This window comes from Stegostoma tigrinum, chromosome 11 (genome assembly GCF_030684315.1).
Source record: "Stegostoma tigrinum isolate sSteTig4 chromosome 11, sSteTig4.hap1, whole genome shotgun sequence".
Classification (NCBI taxonomy): domain Eukaryota; kingdom Metazoa; phylum Chordata; class Chondrichthyes; order Orectolobiformes; family Stegostomatidae; genus Stegostoma; species Stegostoma tigrinum.
In genome coordinates, this window is record NC_081364.1 from 18,445,125 (window position 1) to 18,465,987 (window position 20,863).

At 43.4% G+C, this 20,863-nt stretch overlaps 1 protein-coding gene across 6 annotated transcripts; it reads right to left on the bottom strand.

Moving 5' to 3' along the window:
• Positions 1 to 1,026: 1,026 nt before the first annotated feature.
• Positions 1,027 to 20,342, bottom strand: LOC125460373 (mitochondrial mRNA pseudouridine synthase RPUSD3-like). 6 transcript variants are annotated; one of them, XM_048547802.2, is made up of 12 exons: positions 20,117 to 20,342; positions 19,867 to 19,957; positions 18,592 to 18,749; positions 14,766 to 14,897; positions 12,793 to 12,953; positions 7,453 to 7,497; positions 5,567 to 5,657; positions 4,736 to 4,843; positions 3,246 to 3,330; positions 2,584 to 2,710; positions 2,343 to 2,482; positions 1,027 to 1,735 (listed from the first exon to the last, which is right to left on the bottom strand). In XM_048547802.2, the coding sequence occupies exons 3-12, from the start codon at positions 18,618 to 18,620 to the stop codon at positions 1,505 to 1,507; spliced, it is 1,149 nt and encodes a 382-aa protein (XP_048403759.1). In that variant the 5' UTR covers positions 18,621 to 18,749; positions 19,867 to 19,957; positions 20,117 to 20,342; the 3' UTR covers positions 1,027 to 1,504. The 6 variants fall into 6 exon arrangements, with proteins under 6 accessions (XP_048403759.1, XP_048403758.1, XP_048403760.1 ...); XM_048547801.2 differs by having other exon boundaries at positions 19,867 to 20,014; XM_048547803.2 differs by lacking the exon at positions 19,867 to 19,957.
• Positions 20,343 to 20,863: the final 521 nt, after the last annotated feature.

The window sequence follows — 20,863 nt, forward strand, 5'->3', positions numbered from 1 at the left end:
CCCCCGCCACAAGAGGATCCCCCTCGTTCTCACACACCACCCTACCAACCTCCGGATACAACGCATTATCCTCCGACACTTCCGCCATTTACAATCCGACCCCACCACCCAAGACATTTTTCCATCCCCTCCACTGTCTGCTTTCCGGAGAGACCACTCTCTCCGTGACTCCCTTGTTCGCTCCACACTGCCCTCCAACCCCACCACACCCGGCACCTTCCCCTGCAACCGCAGGAAATGCTACACTTGTCCCCACACCTCCTCCCTCACCCCCAAGATGACATTCCACATTAAGCAGAGGTTCACCTGCACATCTGCCAATGTGGTATACTGCATCCACTGTACCCAGTGCGGCTTCCTCTACATTGGGGAAACCAAGCGGAGGCTTGGGGACCGCTTTGCAGAACACCTCCGCTCAGTTCGCAACAAACAACTGCACCTCCCAGTCGCAAACCATTTCCACTCCCCTTCCCATTCTCTTGATGACATGTCCATCATGGGCCTCCTGCACTGCCACAATGATGCCACCCGAAGGTTGCAGGAACAGCAACTCATATTCCGCCTGGGAACCCTGCAGCCATATGGTATCAATGTGGACTTCACCAGTTTCAAAATCTCCCCTTCCCCTACTGCATCCCTAAACCAGCCCAGTTCATCCCCTCCCCCCACTGCACCACACAACCAGCCCAGCTCTTCCCCCCCCCCCCCCCCCACTGCATCCCAAAACCAGTCCAACCTGTCTCTGCCTCCCTAACCGGTTCTTCCTCTCACCCATCCCTTCCTCCCACCCCAAGCCGCACCCCCAGCTACCTACTAACCTCATCCCACCTCCTTGACCTGTCCGTCTCCCCTGGACTGACCTATCCCCTCCCTACCTCCCCACCTACACTCTCTCCACCTATCTTCTTTACTCTCCATCTTCGGTCCGCCTCCCCCTCTCTCCCTATTTATTCCAGTTCCCTCACCCCATCCCCATCTCTGATGAAGGGTCTAGGCCCGAAACGTCAGCTTTTGTGCTCCTGAGATGCTGCTTGGCCTGCTGTGTTCATCCAGCCTCACATTTTATTATCTTGGAATCTCCAGCATCTGCAGTTCCCATTATCTCCGTGGTATGTCTGTTTGGCTCAGGTGATTATGGATATATTGTCTAGTTAAATTTGATTTTTCTTTGTCCTTGTGCATTCAGACCGTTGAGAATTGGTTGTTTGTTAGCTAGTTGATTTGTGCCAAAAGGATACACAAGCTAAACTGGAAGAAAACTGACAAATAAGAATCAGGTGAATTGCATTTTTTTTCCAAGCAGTGTAAAATGGGAAGTCTTCAAAAAGTGTCCAGAAACAGATGTCCTAGTTAGGAAACATCCTCTGCTCGTTCAAATTTTTGAACCAGCACTTCCACTTGGATTTATTACAAAACAAACTTCACAGAAGCTAGTGAGTTTTTGAGAAGCTGTAAATCTTCTCTAAACCAGAGTACTAGCATGAACTAGACAGCACACTTTTTTTTAATATTTCTCCTTTTTCCTTACATCTGCTTCAGGAAACTCATTAACTCTTAAGCCCAAGAGGTCAAGGGTCCTAAGGAAGTAAGCTGGAGGAGCAGCCACGATCACTGTCTCTGATTTCTTTATTTCAAGCGGTGGAATTGAAAGTTTGTGTAAGTGAAGATGAAGAGGCATTTTCCACATCTGTTTCTGGTCCAAATGCAGCTTCTGTAGTAAGGATTCAGTCAAGACCTAAAGTTAAGCAAAAAGTTACCATGGGTTTCAAAACCTACAGCTCACAGGACACACGTACAAGACAAAAATCAACTTAAGTTAAGGCTCGGCTCTGTCAGTGAAGTTAAACGCCTAACATACCCTGGTCAGCATATGGAATGACCATTCAATGTAAATCTGGAAATATACTGATCTTAGGCTGAATCAATGATTACCTCTGAGGCTAGAGCACCAACTGCACAATTCATTTCATTTAATAGGGAGATTTGTAAAGAAGAAGAAATAAGACAGATAGTAATTAGATTTTAAGATAACATGGACAAATATGAAGTAATACATTTTTATAGGAAGAACAGGGAGCTGAAGAACAATGGATAATCGTGCAGCAGTTAAAATCCCATTGCTTGTGAGGCCAGAATTAAAGGAGTACTGGTACTTTGGACAGGAGTGGGTTATAGCACAGAAGGCTTTGAAAACAAGGATGAGAATTCTCCAATCCTTTGCCAAGCACTAATAATACCCCAAATACTCCAGCCAGTAAAATCCACCTTACTCCTGTTCATCCTTTTTAACAATATCCCATTCCCTTTCAACATGCTATTTTTATAATTCTACTCTAATTTACCTGAGTTCGAGGAATTGCTGATTCCACTGGGAGACAAAAGGGAATTCCCAGAACCTTGCCGAGCCGGGAAGAATACACATGATCCCCAAGAACCGTGGACAGTTTAACTGTGAGGTGGACCTGTAGGAGGCTTTCAAAGGCTGATGTGGGAGGAAAGTGAACAAACGTTGAAAAGTTGTCAATCTAGGAGATAACCATCCAACAGCACTAAGTAAAATTAATCCAGAGTGCACTGACTCACTTGAGAGAGGATGAAGCTCTACCAATGCACAGCCATCTGCAGCAGTGAGAACCTTGTACCTTGTTACAGCCTTCTTTGCTTCCTTCCGCTGAAAGTTTCCCCATGTGGGATGAAAAACTGGAACTACCTATTGTAATAAAGCATGATGAAACAAGCATCATTCCAAGTTTAAAAGGCCATACAGCCAGTGAATATACAGATCCATCTATTGTCCCCTGAACCACACTTAAATCACATGACTTGCTAGAATTTGTCATTCTCATTATTTCTAGATGAGAAATGCAGGTTGCATTACCAAAGAAGAAAGGCCATTAATTTGTTCCCTTTCTATTTTTCTCAGACTCCTTCCACAAAGAATTGGTAGTCAAAAGAATGCAGACCATTTCAAATGACTTTATTCTGTTAAGATTAGCAGTTAAGAAAAGTTCTGATTTAAATTTTCGTCCCTCTTCCTGGGGCACTTTCTCAACACTTAATTGATCTCCTCCAACAGCACAGTCAAATTCAGGATCTCCTCACAGACAGTCATGTGAGGGTATCCACATGTTGCACATGAACAATACAATGTTATCTGTTTTTGGTTTTCCAGTTAATTGTCTCCAGCAAGTCATGCTCATTCTGACGGGGAAGGTGGAAGGAGATATATCAAATAGAACAATTACCAGCTCATGCTCGCCAATGTTCTGCTTTTTCAGAGCAACACTGACTTCTCCCTCTGCAGGTTCTGGGATGCCCACTGTCACTGCACTGTTAGAGAAAAAGTACAATAAATGCGAGAAAAAGTACAATAAATGCAAGAAATAAGAAGGAGAGACATACAGAACCCTGGATTGATACAGTGTGACTCTCACCACCTTCATGTGCTATAAATTTATGATTTAAAATCATTGAACTTGATTCTGTAAGACAGAATAAATGTATACATAAAGTAAAAATTAAACAAGGAAAGAACTCACCTATCCCCTCCTCCCACCTCAAGCCGCACCTCCAGTTCCTACCTACTAACCTCATCCTGCCCCTTTGACCTGTCCGTCCTCCCCAGACTGACCTATCTCCACCTATACTCTCCTCTCCACCTATCTTCTCTATCCATCTTCGGTCCACATCCCCCTCTCTTCCTATTTATTTCAGAATCCTCTCCCCATCCCCCTTTTCTGATGAAGGGTCTAGGCCCGAAACGTCAGTTTTTGTGGTCCTAAGATGCTGCTTGGCCTGCTGTGTTCATCCAGCTCCACACTTTGTTATCTCGGATTCTCCAGCATCTGCAGTTCCCATTATCTCTGAAGAACGTTAGCGATTATTGACTTATCACATCCTCAGAACATTTTCAAATAAAGTACATCCAGTGAAATACTTCTTCAATACTGTTGTAATGCAGACAAGTTAAAGATGTCAGAAATAATTATGCATTGAAAGCCAAGAAATAGAAGGGGATTAGTTCATTTTTAAACCTTCACTATCACCTCCTTTTCATAACAAATTTAACAACCTTTTCTATTCTGCATTCCAGTCATTGATGCACGCCCTGTTATTCTGCTTCCTGGGCATTCTCAAAGTTTTGCAATACCTTTTGGCTACATTGTAACACCTACCCTGCTGCATCGCCAACCACCCCTATACATCCACTCACATTCATAATCCTGCACTTCTCAGCAATACTCGCATGTCTGTTATGCCATAGATCTGGCAGCTGGCCACAACATCAGCATTTATACATTTAATACACTGATTTTAAAAATTGATCAAACTATCTTTGAAACAAAAAAGTAAGTCACGTTTGAAAGCATAGCAGAAGTCCTTTAAATTGTTTAAAACAAATGACTTGACTGGAGTGCTACTCCCAGATCAAATTCAGCTGGAGACTGTCCTGTGCTCACTAATATTCAGTTTGCAGTAGCCCTGCCCTGAGCTCATCAATAGTCAAAGAGTAGCTGCCCAGTTATTCACAGGACTCAGTGATGTTCAGCCACTAACAGCTGGATTTATCTATATGTCAACTCCATTTTATTTATTCAGTAGTTAAAAGGTAGTACAATTTTGTTTCTATTAAACTGTCACTGGGAATTTGTTTCGTTGATTAATTACTACGAGAAGCACATATAAATTTTTATCGTTTAGTTATTTCTGCTTTGTATGATAATTCCAACATTACCAATAACTGGTGAGTGCTTCCTTCCTTCTCCGAGCTTGGACGAAGGCATCCTCAATGTATTTGGTGGTTTGGTGACAGGTGGAAAGCAGAACGAGGCCAGAACAGTCCCTGTGAAGAAACAGTACAATAGTCAATGTTTTAGAGGGGGTTATCAGTCACACTTTGAGTTACTCACATGCATATATATATACACATTACATAGCAGTACTGTATGTGAGACTTGTATAAGTGACAGCTTTACATTTACATGCTTATAATGATAGAGCTCTAAATGGGAGAACTGGTAATACTTTGAATTATGAGGATCGTCTGGAGTCAATCATCTACATTTGTATTGCGAAAGTGGACTTGGAGCTAACCCCTTTGTTATCACTGACATCTCTCTATGCATTCTGCTGTAAATCGGTATTTGTCACATCATTACACTTGCATTCACCTTGCATTGCTCCCCTAAGTATAGCTGGGCAGGGCCGTGATGTGTTCTGGTGGTCTAGAAGTCCAGCACGCCACTTTGGTTTGGCATGTACGTCAAGCCTACTCCATCACACAAGTACACCAGCTCTATGTTTATCTGTGCCATGCTAGCCAACATTGTCATAAATGTGTATCGATGTGTGTACTCAGATTCTATTTGTGGACTTACACTACTCCAACATGCATTTAATCCTGTATCTACACTGTTGTGGCATAAATATTTCCTACACAAAAATCAAATCCATTATGCTTTGTTCCTAGATGTTCACCGAAATTACATTCAGATTCAGTATACACTCCCAGTCTCACAGCTCTTACAGAGGAGAACTGGCAGATTCCCACAGTCAAATCATATACCTGTTACTTGCTTTTACAATGTGGAGTTCTTTTGAAAGATGCAATCGCTGCTGGAGTTCTGGAAGCAGCGAGGTAAAGGAAAGTTCTTTACCTGTTAAGGGAAAAATAAAGCATTGATTCTCATTCAGTTATTATCAAGCTGCTTTTGCGGTTTGATTGGAGTTGGCATGGTGCTAACATCTCATCTTCCACCTCTGGTCCTGTTCTTCTCTTTCTACCCTGACTATTCATTTAAGGAAATGGGGGAACTCGCTGAGCTAAAGGTACAAATTTGAGCACCAGGATTCACAAAGACTATAATTATAAACTGAAAGAAATTCAAGAGGTTTCTATATTGTGCCCTCAAGGAGAGTTCATCTAGATTCCAAGTTTTGTGCCTACACTGTGAAGGAGAGGGATGATTCCAGTTTATATGCAGTGCCTCTGTGGCAGAATTCTGACTGTTCCAATTTCTTTAGGGATCCAATTAGAAAAACCCTTTGAATTTTCTACATAAGGGTTTAGGTAAAACCACACTTTTTTCCCCAAGTAAATTTCACTGTATTTATACCAATATCTTCACAAAACTGCATTGAGCTTTTAATAAAGTTTGCACAGTGGCTCAGTGGTTAGCACTGCAGCCTAACAGCACCAGGGACCAAGGTTTGATTCCAGCCTCGGGCAACTGTGTGCGCAGAGTTTGCACATTCTCCCCAGGTCTGCGTGAGTTTTCTCCGAGTGCTCCGGTTTCCTCCCGCAGTTCAAAGATGTGCAGGCTAGGTGGATTGGCCATGCTAAATTGCCCATAGTGTTCAGGGGTGTGTGGGTTATAGGGGAATGGGTTGGGTGGGATGCTCCAAGGGGTGGTGTGGACTTGTTGGGCCAAAGGGCCTGTTTCCACACTGTAGGGAATCTAAACACTTTTGAGCAACTTGAATAATAAACAACTAAAACGAATAATTATCCAATCATACTAGTGAAACCAATTGTAAAATACAGAAAAAAGAAACCTAATCTGGATATTTTGGCTGTAAATGTCATTTCTGTCGCAGATATGTGCTGTGTGCAAAATCACTGTGCATTGAGTGTCTGTTTGAATGTAATCAAAAGATTGTGGGCCTAGCAAGCTGAGAGAGGGCAGCTAGCATTGATCTGCTTGAAAATAAAGAGGTGTTTTAAATATTTCTTTTCTACAAGTTAATTTCTCCTCCTCCCTCTTTCTCCTGAAGGCATAAATGCCTTTCCAGTGTTCCACAGTACTGGGGAAACCTACTGTACTCCTTTCACTAAATGTCTGTTATTCATGTGTGACAGCGCGTGTCAAACAGACAAATCACTTCTAAGGCTGACCCTGTCCTTATCTAATGAATAGATATATACACTTTACATGAGCACCCTCCAAGCATCAGTTTAATTGAACTTACCCCTTTATCATTGTCTCTATTGGCTAACATGGACCACTGTCTCAGTGAACTGTGCTACATGATTTTCATCAATCATTTGAACAGGCACTGAGCAGACTAATCATTCGAACTTACACGCTCTCACACAGTAAGCATTCATTTTCTGAACATTAATTATGCTGTCACTTTACCACATAATGTCCAACTCAGAGGAATGTTGAATAGATATTTCCAGAAATATAGAGTCATTATGGAACCAGCATAAGAGGAGTTGGGTAAAAGTCAAGTCTCAACTTAGTTGTTCCAAACCCCATGATAAAGCACTGAGCATCTATTTAGTGCCACTGTATGTCAACAATTTTGAAATTAGAGCCTCATTGTGAAGATGATAGCGGATCTGAAAACGTGTCCTGCAACTTTTAGAAAGAACTGTGACACCTTACTGGAGTGTAATTCAATAATGATTTGAGAAAAGTGACAATTCACAAAAATGTATAGTGTTACCTGTGATGGAAAGTCCTGGTGGTTTATTGATACCAATCAAGGGATCTGGTAACGAAGTTTAGAAGAAAGGTTAGAAATCAAATTTATTCTTAGAAAGCAATTTATTCTGTTAATATGTTAAGAGAAATGTTATAAGGCAGGGATGTGCATGCAATGACACAGAAACTATTGTTTTCATTGCTTAACAAATCTGTTTACATGGAGCTAAAAGCTTGACCTGAAATTGTTTGAAGTGAGTTATGACAGTCATGAAGCCTGCAAACTTCAAATGTTAATACATCTCAAGTTTCTTAAAATATGTCACATGACCAACAAAATGTGCATCAAACCAACATTTGATCCAATTGGTCTAAAACAGTGAAATCTCTTCAGTATTGACCAGTGTTCATGTAAATGTAACATTTTAACACTGCAAAGACATTCATCACACAAAAATATATTACATAATTAACCCTTATTCCACATTGCCAATGTTCATGAGCTTACGTTTTCCAGTAAGGAATTGGGTGGTAAATGTTTCCATGTTGTACTTTAATCAATGCCTCCAATGCCAGCAGTTTTTCCCTTTCTATTTATTATTATCATGTGGACATTGATGGCTAGACCAGCGTTCAATGCCCATCCCTAACCACCCTTGAGGATACAATGGTAAGCTACCTTCTTGAATTACAACTGTCTATGTGGTGAAGTTACTACCACATTGCTGTCAGGCAGCATGTTCCACAATTTTAACCAAGAAACATTAAATCCATAGTCAGATTAGTTCAAAATCAGGAGCATGTGACTTGGATGGCAACTTGCAAGTGCTACTGTACTTATACACCAGCCAGTTTTGTCCTTTTTAAATGCAAGTTGTCACAAGAATTGGAGGTGCTGTCAAGTAAACCTCTATAAGCAGGTTCAGTGCAACTTTTAGATGATACACACTGCAGCTGCTGTGTGGCAGTGATGCAGGGAGTGAATATTTAAGATAGTGGGCAGGGAGACAGTCAAATGGGCTGCTTTAATATGGAAGTTTTTCAAGGAGTTGCACACATCCAGGCAAGTGGTGGGTATTGCAATGAACTCCTAATTTGTGTCTAACAAGTGGTGGAAAGGCATTGATGAGTCAGGAAGTTATTCATTTGGTATAGAATATCTGCCCTCTAAATTGTCATTGTGACACAGTATCTATGTGACTCATCCTTTTAAGGTTTTAGTCAGGAAGGAAGCATAATCGGTGTGAGAAAGACATCACATGACTGAGGCAGGGTGAGTGAATACAGCTGGGAATTTGGTTCAAAGTGAGAATTTGGTGTTTATGTGGAAAGAAGTACTTTAAAAGAGGTTTTCTGTAAAAAGTAACTAAATTGGGAGTTTGATGATTTGATTGAAAATTATAAAATCCTATGTGGTCTTGACAGAGCAGAAGTGGAAATGACGTTTACTCCTGTATGTCAGTCCAGAACTAGGGGACATCTTTAAAAGGCAGTGTCTGCTGATACTAGCAACTGTGGAAAACTGCATATATACACAATTTCAGGCTCAATACCTTATCTCTTCAAATTTACATATCACATCACACACAAAGCTGTTTATAAAACGCTGTTTTTTTAAATGGGACTCAGTGGTGAAAGGGGGATCCCAGGTACCATTTCCCCCCACTTCTCCAAGACTTCATTCCCCTTTCCTTCTCCTGGGTCCTGTCCACCCACTCTCCAGGTCTTATTCTTCCCTCCGTCCACCTCTTGGGACTCACTCTCCTCTCCCATCTCAGGCCCCAAGTGCAAACTTAAATGGAAACATAATGCACGAGCACTGGTGTCAGAAAACACAGCGATTCTAAAACTAGGGGGCTTTTAGTGAAGATATTAGAGTAACACTTTCCGCTCAGAGGGTTATGTGACTTCAGAAGTGAATGTCTTGGAAACGGTGGAGGTGGGATCATTTAAAGCAGAGATAGATTCTTGTTAGGCAAGGGAATTGAAATTTGTCAAGGAAAGCTGGGAAGTAAAATTCCAAACGGAAATGGAACAGCTTAATGTTATTGAATGGTGGAATAGGCCTGAAGATCCAAATGCCAAATGAAAAATTGTCCTACATTGCTAGAGCGATGGAGTTTAAAAGCAGGAAGGTTATGCGGCAGCTGTGTAGGGAGCTGTGAGGCCAAACCTGGAGTAGTGTGTACAATTTTGGTCTCCTTACTTGAAAAAAAAGATGCACTGGAGGGGGGCAGGGGAGGTTCACTCATTTGATTTCAGAGTTGAGAGGGTTAACTTAAGAGGAGAGATTGAGTAGACTGGGACGATACTCATTGGAATCTAGAAGAATGGGGGGGGGTTTATAGAAATTATGAAGGGAATAGGTAAGATAGAAGCAGGGAGGTTGCTTCCATTGGCACATGAAACTAGAACTGGGAGGCATTGCCTCAAAGTAAGTGAGAGCAGGTTTAGGACAGAGCTGAGGGGGAAGTTCTTCTGGCAAAGGGTTGTGAATTAATGAAATTCCCTGCCCAGTGAAGCAGTTGAGGCTACCTTGTTGAATGTTGTTAAGACAAAGATAAATAGATTTTTGAACAGTAAAGGAACTAAGGGTTATGGTGAACAGGAGGGTAAGTGGAGCTGAGTCCATGAAAAGATCTGTCATGATCTTATTGAAGGCAGAGCAGGCTCGAGGGGCCTGATGGCCTACTCCTGCTCCTATTTCTTATGTTCTGCTCCTAATTTCTACTTTAACATGGTCAGAGGTGACACCCCAAATATACTGATGGTGGGAGTTTCAGCAACAATAATGCTATTGCCTGTCAAGGCGAGATAGTTAGATTCTGTCTCTCAACGGAGCTTCTCACTGAATAGCACTTAAAATCATACAGTACAAAAGAGGCCCAGCAAGTCTGTAATGTCAAAATACACTACGACCTACACCAGTCCCACTTTCCCGCATGAGCTCAAATCTTATAACACTTCATGTGCTCATCCAAGTACGTTTTAATGGTTGTGAGGTTCCCTGCCTCCAACTAGATTAGATTCCCTCCAGTGTGGAAACAGGCCCTTCAGCCCAACAAGTCCACACTGTCCCTTGAAGCATCCCAACCAGACCCATCCCCCGATAACCCACACTCCCCTGAACACTATAGGCAATTTAGCACGGCCGATCCACCTAACCTGCACATCTTCGGACTGTGGGAGGAAACCAGAGCACCCGGAGGAAACCCACGCAGACACGGGGAGAATGTGCAAACTCCTCACAGCCTGAGATGGGAATTGAACCTGGGTCCCTGGTGCTGTGAGGCTGCAGTGCTTACCACTGAGCCACCGTGCCGCCCCACAATACTGTAACTCCCCCACTCCGGTGATCGCAAATGCCCTCAACCACATCTTCTACACACCTCTGCTCTCCCCCAACAGAAATAAACACAGAATCCCCCTTGTCCTCACATATCACCCCATCAATCTCCGCATCCAACACATCATTCTCCACCACTTCTGCCACTTACAATTTGACCGCACAACCAAAGATACATTTCCCTCTCAACTCTATCTGCTTTTTGTTGGGACTGCTCTCTCCGTGACCCCTTCATCCACTCCACATTCCCCACTAATCCCACCACCCCCAGCACCTTTCCCTGCAACCGCAGGAAGCGCTGCACCTGCCCCTATACCTTCCCCCTCAGCTCCATTTAAGGCACAAAACAAACCTTCCACATTAGTCAGGGTTCACTTGCACATCCATCAACTTTGGCCTACTGCATCTGCTGCTCCCAATATGGCCTCGTCTAAATCAGTGAGACCAAGCGGAGGCTCAGAGACTGCTTTGTAGAGCATCTGTGCTCTGTGTGCAATAAATGACAAAACCTGGTTGCGAACCATTTTAACTCTGCCTCCAACTCCCTGGGTGACATGTCAATCCTGGGCCTCCTCCAGTGTCACAATGATGCCACCCACAAACTGGAGGAGCAGCAGCTCATATTCTGCCTCAGGAGCCTACAGACAGATGGCCTAAACATGGAATTCACTAGTTTTAAAATCTCCCACCTCCGGCCTCATCCCATGTCCAAACCTCCCTCTCAACTCCACCTCCTTGACCTGACACAACTTGCCCATCTTCCCTCCCACCTATCCACTTCTGCAACCTCACTGACCAATCCCCCCCACTCCCTACCTGCACTCACCTATCACCATCCCACATAGCCTCCCCAGCCCCACTCCTCCTCTATTGATTTCTGAGCTCCCTTACCCCCACCTCCACCGCCCGCCCACCATTTCTGAAGAAGGATCCTGACCCGAAATGTCAACTTTCCTGCTCCTCTGATGCTGGCCTGCTGTGTTCCTCCAGCTCCACGTTGTGTTATCTCTGACCTAATCGTGTTTCTCTTCATAGATGAAATGCTCCAACCTAGGCAACATTCTGGTGAATCTCCTCTGCAACCCTTCCAGTGCAACTGCATCTGTCTCTAGTGAGGTGACCAGAATTGCAAATTGTACTCCAGTGTGCTAACCAAAGTTCTGTACAGCTCCAAATGCCACAACCAATAAAGGCTATTAAAGATATGGCATCTTAAATCTTTATTAGGCCAACTGTACAGCTGCAAGGGGAGATGGTGGTTTCACAGTAATATCACTGACCCTAGTAATCGAAAGGTCCCAATTAATACTCTAAGGAAAGTAATTCAAAGCCCACCAAAACTGGTGGCAGAATTTATATTGAATGAGTAGAATCAGGAATTGAAAGCTAATTTCAGTAACAGTGACCATGAAACTTTTGCTGATAGCTGCAAAAATCCATCTGGTTAATTAACGCACTTTGGCGAAGGAAGTCCTGTCATCCTTACCTGGTCAGGCCAACATGTGACTCCAGACCTGGAGCAACATGGTTGACACTGAAAAGGCCTAGTAAGCCATTCAGTTCAAGGGCAGTTAGGGATGGGCAAAAAATGCTGGCCATGCCAGTGATGCCCATACCCCATGAATGAATAAAACAAAGTAACAATGATACTTTGCAAGCTCTGCAGAGACGCATATTTATTAAGACAATTCAAAACTATGCAAAGGAATGTTGATTATTATTAGTGTATGCCACAAGTGCTACTCCCAGCAGAAGGCACTGATTCCCCATTGAAGCAATGCTCCACATTCAACTTTCAGTATCTGGCCCAAGTCTCCAAAACAAATATTGAAAGTGACTGACAACATGGCATTTAACCAGAGATACAGAAGAGCCGAGATTACTAGGGTCACCTTTGGGCATGTTATTTGTCTCTACATACAGATCCTAACCCATTTACAGCTGTATGGGATGCTTCACACACCTTCTGTTTAACCTAAAGAAAATGGAGTTGACTTTACTGAAATGGATACTCACTTTCCTGGTATACCACACTGGTAGCTAGCATTTCCAGAAGGTCTTCTCTGGTCAGCTTTCCAAGCACTGGGACCCCTGGATCTTGAAGGATACTAACAACTTTGTCTTTTTTCAAATGCTGCCTCTGTTTCTGTCTTTGCCTCTTGCGCCGGATATCAGAGCTAAAGAAGAAATAGGGATATCGAATGAAAGATAAAACAATGGTTGTCTTCTAGATCCAGGAGCAGCTATTCTTCTGGTATTCCCAGCACCAGCTCTACCCATACCATCTTTGTCATTTTTGATCCTGCTCATCAATCTACTCACAACACTGCCTGCGTTTATTTTCATCAGCTCCTATTTACATTATCCTCAACAGAAGAATGGCATGTTCACATACCATTTTTTGGGGAAGGTGCCAAGAATGAATTCCCATCCTCTCTTAAGAACCATTTTACAATGGCAAACTTCCTAATGACAGGTCCAACTACCCAATGTCACTTCAGGCAAGGTTTCAAACTTGGCCTTGTCATTGTGAGACAACTACTGACCAACGTAAGTTCCTACTCTTTCACATTTCCACTGTTTAAGGTGACTTCTATGTAGATGCACTCAGAACATTAAGAACATAAGAGCCAGGAACAGGAGTAGGCCACCTGGTCCCTCAAGCCTGCTCCACCATTCAATGAGATCATGGCTGATCTTTTCATGGACTCAGCTCCGCTTACCCGCCATTCCTTATGGTTCAAAAATCTATTTTTGCTTTAAAGACATTCAACGAAGTAGCCTCAACTGCTTCGCTGGGCAGGGAATTTCAGAGATTCACAGCCCTTTGGGTGAAGAAGTTCCTCCTCAACTCAGTCCTCAGTGCTCCCCCTTGCTTTGAGGCTACATCCCCTTGTTCTAGTTTCACCTGCCAGCAGAAACAACCTCCCTGCTCTTATCTTATCTATTCCCTTCATAATTTTACATATTTCTATGAGATTCCCCCTTCATTCTTCTAAATTTCAATAAATCTGGTCCCAGTCTACTCAATGTCTCCTCAGAAGCTAACCCTCTCAACTCTGGAATGAACGTACTGAACCTCCTCCGCACCCCCTGAATGACAGTACATTCTTTCTCAAGTAAGGAGACTAAAACGATACACTGTAACCCAGAGATAATGGGAACTGCAGATGCTGGAGAATCCAAGATAATAAAGTGTGAAGGTGGATGAACACAGCAGGCCAAGCAGCATCTCAGGACCACAAAAGCTGACGTTTCGGGCCTAGACCCTTCATGTTTTTAAATCCCATCCCTCTATCAATGAAGGTAATATTCCATTTGTCTTCTTAATTACTTGCAAACCAACATTTTGTGATTCATGCACAAGGGCACCTGGGTGTCTCTGCACAGCAACAATTTTTCACCATTTAAATAATCATAAATTTTGCTGTTATTCCTATGAAAATAGATGACTTCACATCTACCTATTGTATTCCATCTGCCAGTCACTTGCCCACTCACTTAACCTATCTATATCCCTCTGCAGACTTTGCTCTACCACTCCTCTATGCCATGTGAACCTTGATACACTACAGTTGGTCCCCAACTCTAAATCATCTACGTAAATTGTAACCAATTTCAGTCGCACCACTGATCCCTGAAGTACACCACATGCCACTGATCGCCAACCAGGAAAAATACCCATTTACCACACCCTTCGTTTTCTGTTAATGAACCAATCCTCTATCTGTATCAATACATTATCCAGAAAGCCATGTACCTTTATCTTATGCAGCAGCCTTTTGTGGTTTGTACATATTTGTGATTCTCTTACTGTGAATATTCTCAATGGAAATCACAATGGTAGATTTGCACTGACAATATGTTAACACCTCAGTTTGCATGTCCTGTTGAACAATGGAACTATATCCAAAATTTAGTAAGTGTTTACTGTCCCGTGATAAATTAAAATAGTTCAGTTTGTGAAATAAAACAACTTTCCCCCTCACCAGGATACCATACTGGAGACATGAGATGCTGAGTCAGTCAGAAGTCTTTGTATGAAAAAACTGGGGTGTCCGTGCATGACTGATGTCAGAGCCGAAACTTGTGTCCATATTTGTTTCCACGCGTGATTCATCCTAAAACAAAACCACAACTACATCAACATCCCAGCCACAGATGAAGGCCACACAATATTCTCAAATATTTCTGTTTACTCACACACATTAACCTTAAATAGGAGCACGGACAAATTGGATATCTCTACCAAAGAGTCAACATAGATACAATGGGCTAAAAAGCTTCCTTCTGTGCTGTATCATTCTGTGATTCTGCATAGAACTGCATTCTACGTCCGAAGTGAAAGACTGAGAAATCTATGAATCCCAATAAAGGTTTTTAATCAAGTTTGGGTGTAGAGAGGTTACCATGAACTCTACAACAACTCTACAAACAAGAAGAACGAAAAATTGTACTAAGTTTGCATTATCCTTGTTGAAATTTCAAAAGCGATTACTACCCACATCCTGCCCAGAGAAATCAAGGAAACTCAAAAGTTTCAACAACAGTCCTGATGTAAAAGTACTAATGTAGTGCTATTACTTCCATGTGTCAGGTCCTCAATAAAGTAATTAAAAATGAAAACATGTACTTTGTTACCTGTAATGCAGGAATGGTGTACTGAAGTGAGTATGAATATGCTGTATTCAATATTCCTACTTCTAATGCACTTGTTCAACAGTTCTGTTACCTGTTAACTTTGTGTGTTGGCTTTTGTTATTACATCTTTCAATGTTTTTAACATTATTATTTATACACATGAATATTTCCAAATACAAATTACAATGTGATACAAGCTTTGAGATGCAATTGTTACCCACCCTGTAATTGCTCAGGAGTGACTTGTTGGGCCAATTCAGAGAGCATCTACACATGTTCATGAGACCCGGTGTGCGAACCTGTTGGGTTTTTAATGAAATTGATAACCGTGTTGACTTGTGCTCAAAGCTAGGTGGGAGGTGAGCTACGAGGAGGATGCAAAGGTGGTTCAGCGTGATTTGGACAAGTTGAGTGAGTGGGGCAAATGAAGTACAATGTGGATAATTATCTCTGATACAATGTGGATAATGTTAGGTTATCAATTTAAGTAGCAAAAACAGGGAGACAGATTATTATCTGAATGGCAATAGATTGGGAAAGGGGGAGGTCCATGTCTTTGGGGTCCTTGTACACCAGTTGCTAACAGTAAGCACGCAGTTACAACAGACAGTGATGAAGGTAAATGGTATCAGAGATAATGGGAACTGCAGATGCTGGAGAATCCAAGATAACAAAGTGTGGAGCTGGATGAACACAGCAGGCCAAGCAGCATCTCAGGAGCACAAAAGCTGACGTTTCGGGCCTCGACCCTTCATCAGAGAGGGGGATGGGGAGAGGGAACTGGAATAAATAGGGAGAGAGGGGGAGGCGGAGGTGGACCGAAGATGGAGAGAAAAGAAGATAGGTAGAGAGGAGAGTATAGGTGGGAAGGTAGGGGGGGGATAGGTCAGTCCAGGGAAGACGGACAGGTCAAGGAAGCGGGATGAGGTGGTAGGTAGGAAATGGAGGTGCGGCTTGAGGTGGGAGGAAGGGATGGGTGAGAGGAAGAACAGGTCAGGGAAGCGGAGACAGGCTGGGCTGGTTTTGGGATGCAGTGGTGGGGGGAGGGTCAAGCTGGGCTAGTTTTGGGATGCAGTGGGGGAATGATGGACATGTCCCTACACCTCCTCCCTCACCCCTATCCCAGGCCCCAAGATGATTTTCCATATCAAGCAGATGTTCACCTGCACATCTGCCAATGTGGTATATTGTATCCATTGTACCCGGTGTCACTTCCTCTACATTGGGGAAACCAAGCGGAGGCTTGGGGACCGCTTTGCAGAACACCTCCGCTCAGTTCGCAACAAACAACTGCACCTCCCAGTCGCAAACCATTTTAACTCCCCCTCCCATTCCTCAGATGATATATCCATCATGGGCCTCCTGCAGTGCCACAATGACGCCACCCGAAGGTTGCAAGAACAGCAACTCATATTCCGCTTGGGAACTCTGCGGCCCAATGGTATCAATGTGGACTTCACAAGCTTCAAAATCTCCCCTTCCCCCACTGCATCCCAAAACCAGCCCAGTTCTTCCCCTCCCCCAATTGCATCACAAAACCAGTCCAGTTCGTCCCCTCCCCCCACTGTATCCCAAAACCAGTCCAGTTCGTCCCCTCCCCCCAATGCATCACAAAACCAGCCCAGCCTGTCTCCGCTTCCCTAACCTGTTCCTCCTCTCACCCATCCCTTCCTCCCACCTCAAGCCGCACCTCCGTTTCCTACCTACCACCTCATCCCGCCTCCTTGACCTGTCCGTCTTCCCTGGACTGACCTATCCCCTCCCTACCTCCCCACCTATACTCTCCTCTCTACCTATCTTCTTTTCTCTCCATCTTCGGTCCACCTCCCCCGCTCTCCCTATTTATTCCAGTTCCCTCTCCCCATCCCCCTCTCTGATGAAGGGTCTAGGCCCGAAACGTCAGCTTTTGTGCTCCTGAGATGCTACTTGGCCTGCTGTGTTCATCCAGCTTCACACTTTGTTATCAAGGTAAATGGTATGTTGGCTTTTATAGTGCGAGGATTCAACTACAAGGATGTCTTGTAGTAATTGTACAGGGCCTTGGTGAGAACACACCTGGAGTACGGTATGCAGTTTTGATCTCCTAATCAGAGGAAGGATGTTCTTGCTACAAAGGGAATGCAATATAGGTTTATCAGACTGATTCCTGGAATGACAGGACTCACATATTAAGAGCAATTGGATTGGTGAAGACTATTTCTACTGGAGTGAGGGGTGATCTCATCAAAACCTACAAAACTGCTAGCCAGGGTAAACAATACAGAAAGGAGTTACTGATGACCAGGGTGTCCAAAACCAGGGATCACAGTTAAGGTTATGGGTAAGCTATTCAGGATAAGGAGAAATTCTTGCACCCAAACAGTGGTGAGTCAGTGGAATTCTCTACCACAGAAAGCAGCGAAGGCCAAAATATCAATGTTTTCAAGGGATTATAGTTCTTGGAGCTAAAGGGATCAAAGGGTATGGGGAGAAAATGCGAACAGAGTACTGAGTTAGATGATCAGTCATGATTATATTGAATGGTGCAGCAGACATGAAAAGGCCTACTCCTGCTCTTATTTTCTATGTTTCTATAGTCACCACTGACACCATCATTAAGATTAACTTTCAAATCCCGATGTCATAGTGGGACTTGAACACAGAAGATTAACTTAGGCCTCTGGATTTCTATTCCACAGATATTACTATCATACAAGAGTCACCCATAAGGTTTCTTGAGTTGTGTGTGTACACATTTAATCTCAGATCACTACTGGCAGAAAATAGATTGTTGTAATATCACCAGGCTTTACATCAGTGATTGGTTGCAATCTTGGGATATGGAATATTGACTCATGAACTGAGGTGTCACTGGATGGGGCAGCATTTATTGTCCTTCTTAAATGCCTTCACAGAGATGGTGCTGACCTGCCATTTTTTTCTCTAGTCCAGAAGTGCTCTTAGACATAACTGAATGTTTTATTTCCCAACAACAAATCACCATGACTTTTGTTTTTAAACTATTAAACACTACCAGTAATCATCCATACACCACTTAGAAATTTACACGCAAAGCCCACAAATGAGAACCATCAAAACTGAAGATGGGGGTGGAGGGCAGGGAGTGATAGAAGGGGCTTAATCAAAATGGAGTTGAATAGGGAGATAGAGCACTGTATCCCACATGGCGCTTACCTCTCTGTATTGAGAGCACCAATAGACATTGCATTCTCCTTCTCCAAGCCACCCAGGAGTGAATGTAACCATAGATTTACAAATCAGGAGATAGTGGAATCCCATCTGAAGGCAGGGCTTTGTGATGATTGACCAGTTGAATGACCAATGTCAAGAGTCTGGCAAAGGCGTAATGGAAGATCATACAGAGTCAGAGTCACAGTGTTTTACAGCATGGAAACAGGCCCTTCAGTCCAACTCATCCATGCTGACCAGATATCTTAAAGTAATCTAGTCCCATTTGCCAGTATTTGGTCCATATCCCACCAAGCCTTTCCTATTCAAGTATCCATCCAGATGTCTTTTAAATGATGTAACTGTGCGGACCTCCACCACTTCCTCTGGCAGCTCATTCAATACACATAACACCCTCTGCATGATTATCTACTCCTAAGGTCCCTTTTAAATTTTTCCCCTCTCATCTTAAACCAATGCCTACTATGCATTTCCCTGCCCTGGGCAAAAGACCCTGACTATTCACCCTATATCTGCCCCTCATGATTTTATAAACCTCGACATATGATGACATCTCACATATTATGTCCAGTCAAAGCTGGCAAAACAATTCCATCAATCAGTGGTTTCCAAAGTGGGTCCAGACCATAAGTGGGATTGTGAGCTCCAAAGCAGCACTGGCCATCATGGAACTACAGTCAAGTTTATAACAGCTGTATTCTTTCTTTAACAGACAGCACCCCATGCCCATCCTTCCAGGCTCTCTCCACCCCAGCTAGTCTCATTGCAGGGCCATAACAATTTTAAGCTCAAAAAAATGTGGCCACAGGGAGGAAAGGTCTGGGAAGCACTGCCATCGGTTGGTTGAAAAGCATCATCAGCAATGGAGCTGCCAAAAAGTAGTGACCCTGTCGAAGTACCCCTCACCATCAAGACTTGTAAAAACATTCCTGTTCCTTCAGTGTCACTAGATCAAAATCCTGGAACTCCTTCTTGAATGCCATTGTGGATCTACACTAAATGGGCTGCAGTGTTTCAAGAAGGCGGGACACCCATTGTTTTCTCAAGGGGCAAGTTGGGATGGGAAATAAATGCTGGGGCAGCCAGTGAAGCCCACATCCCATAAGTAAACATTAAACAAAAGTGGTGCTCGTGTAATTGGAGGTTTGGAGATACAGATCCCCAGTGCATTAGGTATTCACTGGAAGCAGGGCAAAACGTTTCTCCTCCTAGACCTAAGTTATACTTGACTAAAAAGAAAGAAACTGAAAACTGGCTCACCTTAATGATTTTGTTAAAAGAAGCTGTCAGGCACCAGGTCATTTAATGAAACACCGGGATCGTCCTGACAAAGCCAGGTTGTCTGATCATCCTAGTCAATGGAAAGATGACCAGTGAAGGTAGTGTAGACATCAGAAGGTCACGGACACTGGCAGATGCAGCGAACAAGTGAGAGGGAATAGACTTTCCAAGTCAAATAAACAGAAACCAAACCGAATGAATGTATACACCACGATGGAAAGGTACTGACCTTAAAGCACGAGTACAGATTCAGTGATGAGATGTAGACGAAGGTAGGATCACTATTTGAAGCACAAGGAGATGGCAAGGTGAGGAGAGGGGGAAGGGGTGACTTTTGAAGTTGCTCTGATGGTCTCCTCCTGAAAAGCCCGTCCTGGTTTCCCCAGAACTCGCTGTCATCAACAGCCGGATACCCCAGTCTCTGAGACTCCCCACTGGCCGGCAGCGTTCTCCACACAATGGTCCCCCACTTCCACTTCCTCCGCGCCGGCTGGAAACCCCGGCTTCGAAGATTGGTTCCACCGTTCCTCCCACTAAACAGTTCCGGATGCAGTGGCAGCAACTTAAAATTTACAGACCATTGACTTTTTGTTACTTGGCAAGTTCCTAGTTTCTGCTCATTGCAGTGTGGCAAGACTAAGTGACCGAGCTGTGCGGGTATTTTTTAATGATGGGATGCAGAAATTTAAGAATGGTGACTATCAAAATGATAACTTAGCAAGTCCAGTATCTTAGGAAGGGTCTAGGCCCGAAACTTGATTCAGCATCAGAATGATGGGCGAACAGGACTTGTTGTAAGTTAGGATATGGATAGCAGGACTTTTGATAATCATAAAAGTAATAGATGGTGGAAGAAGTGATTCCAGCCGTTAGTGCAATGGAATATTCTCATCTAGAGATAATAAAGGCGTGGAAGAGAGTTTCAGGTCACATGTCCTAACTTTTTAAGATGATGCTGCCAAGAATCAACAGATTG

What these genes read in the sequence shown, in the direction of transcription:
- LOC125460373 (XM_048547803.2), bottom strand. Translation starts at nt 18,620, where the DNA reads ATGTCTATTGGTGCTCTCAATACAGAGAG. An exon ending in CAGTGTGGTATACCAGGAAA is followed by an intron (nt 7,498 to 12,792) that starts GTGAGTATCCAT and finishes CTTCGTTACCAG; the next exon opens with ATCCCTTGATTGGTATCAAT. An exon ending in ATTGTAAAAGCAAGTAACAG is followed by an intron (nt 4,844 to 5,566) that starts GTATATGATTTG and finishes GTTTCTTCACAG; the next exon opens with GGACTGTTCTGGCCTCGTTC.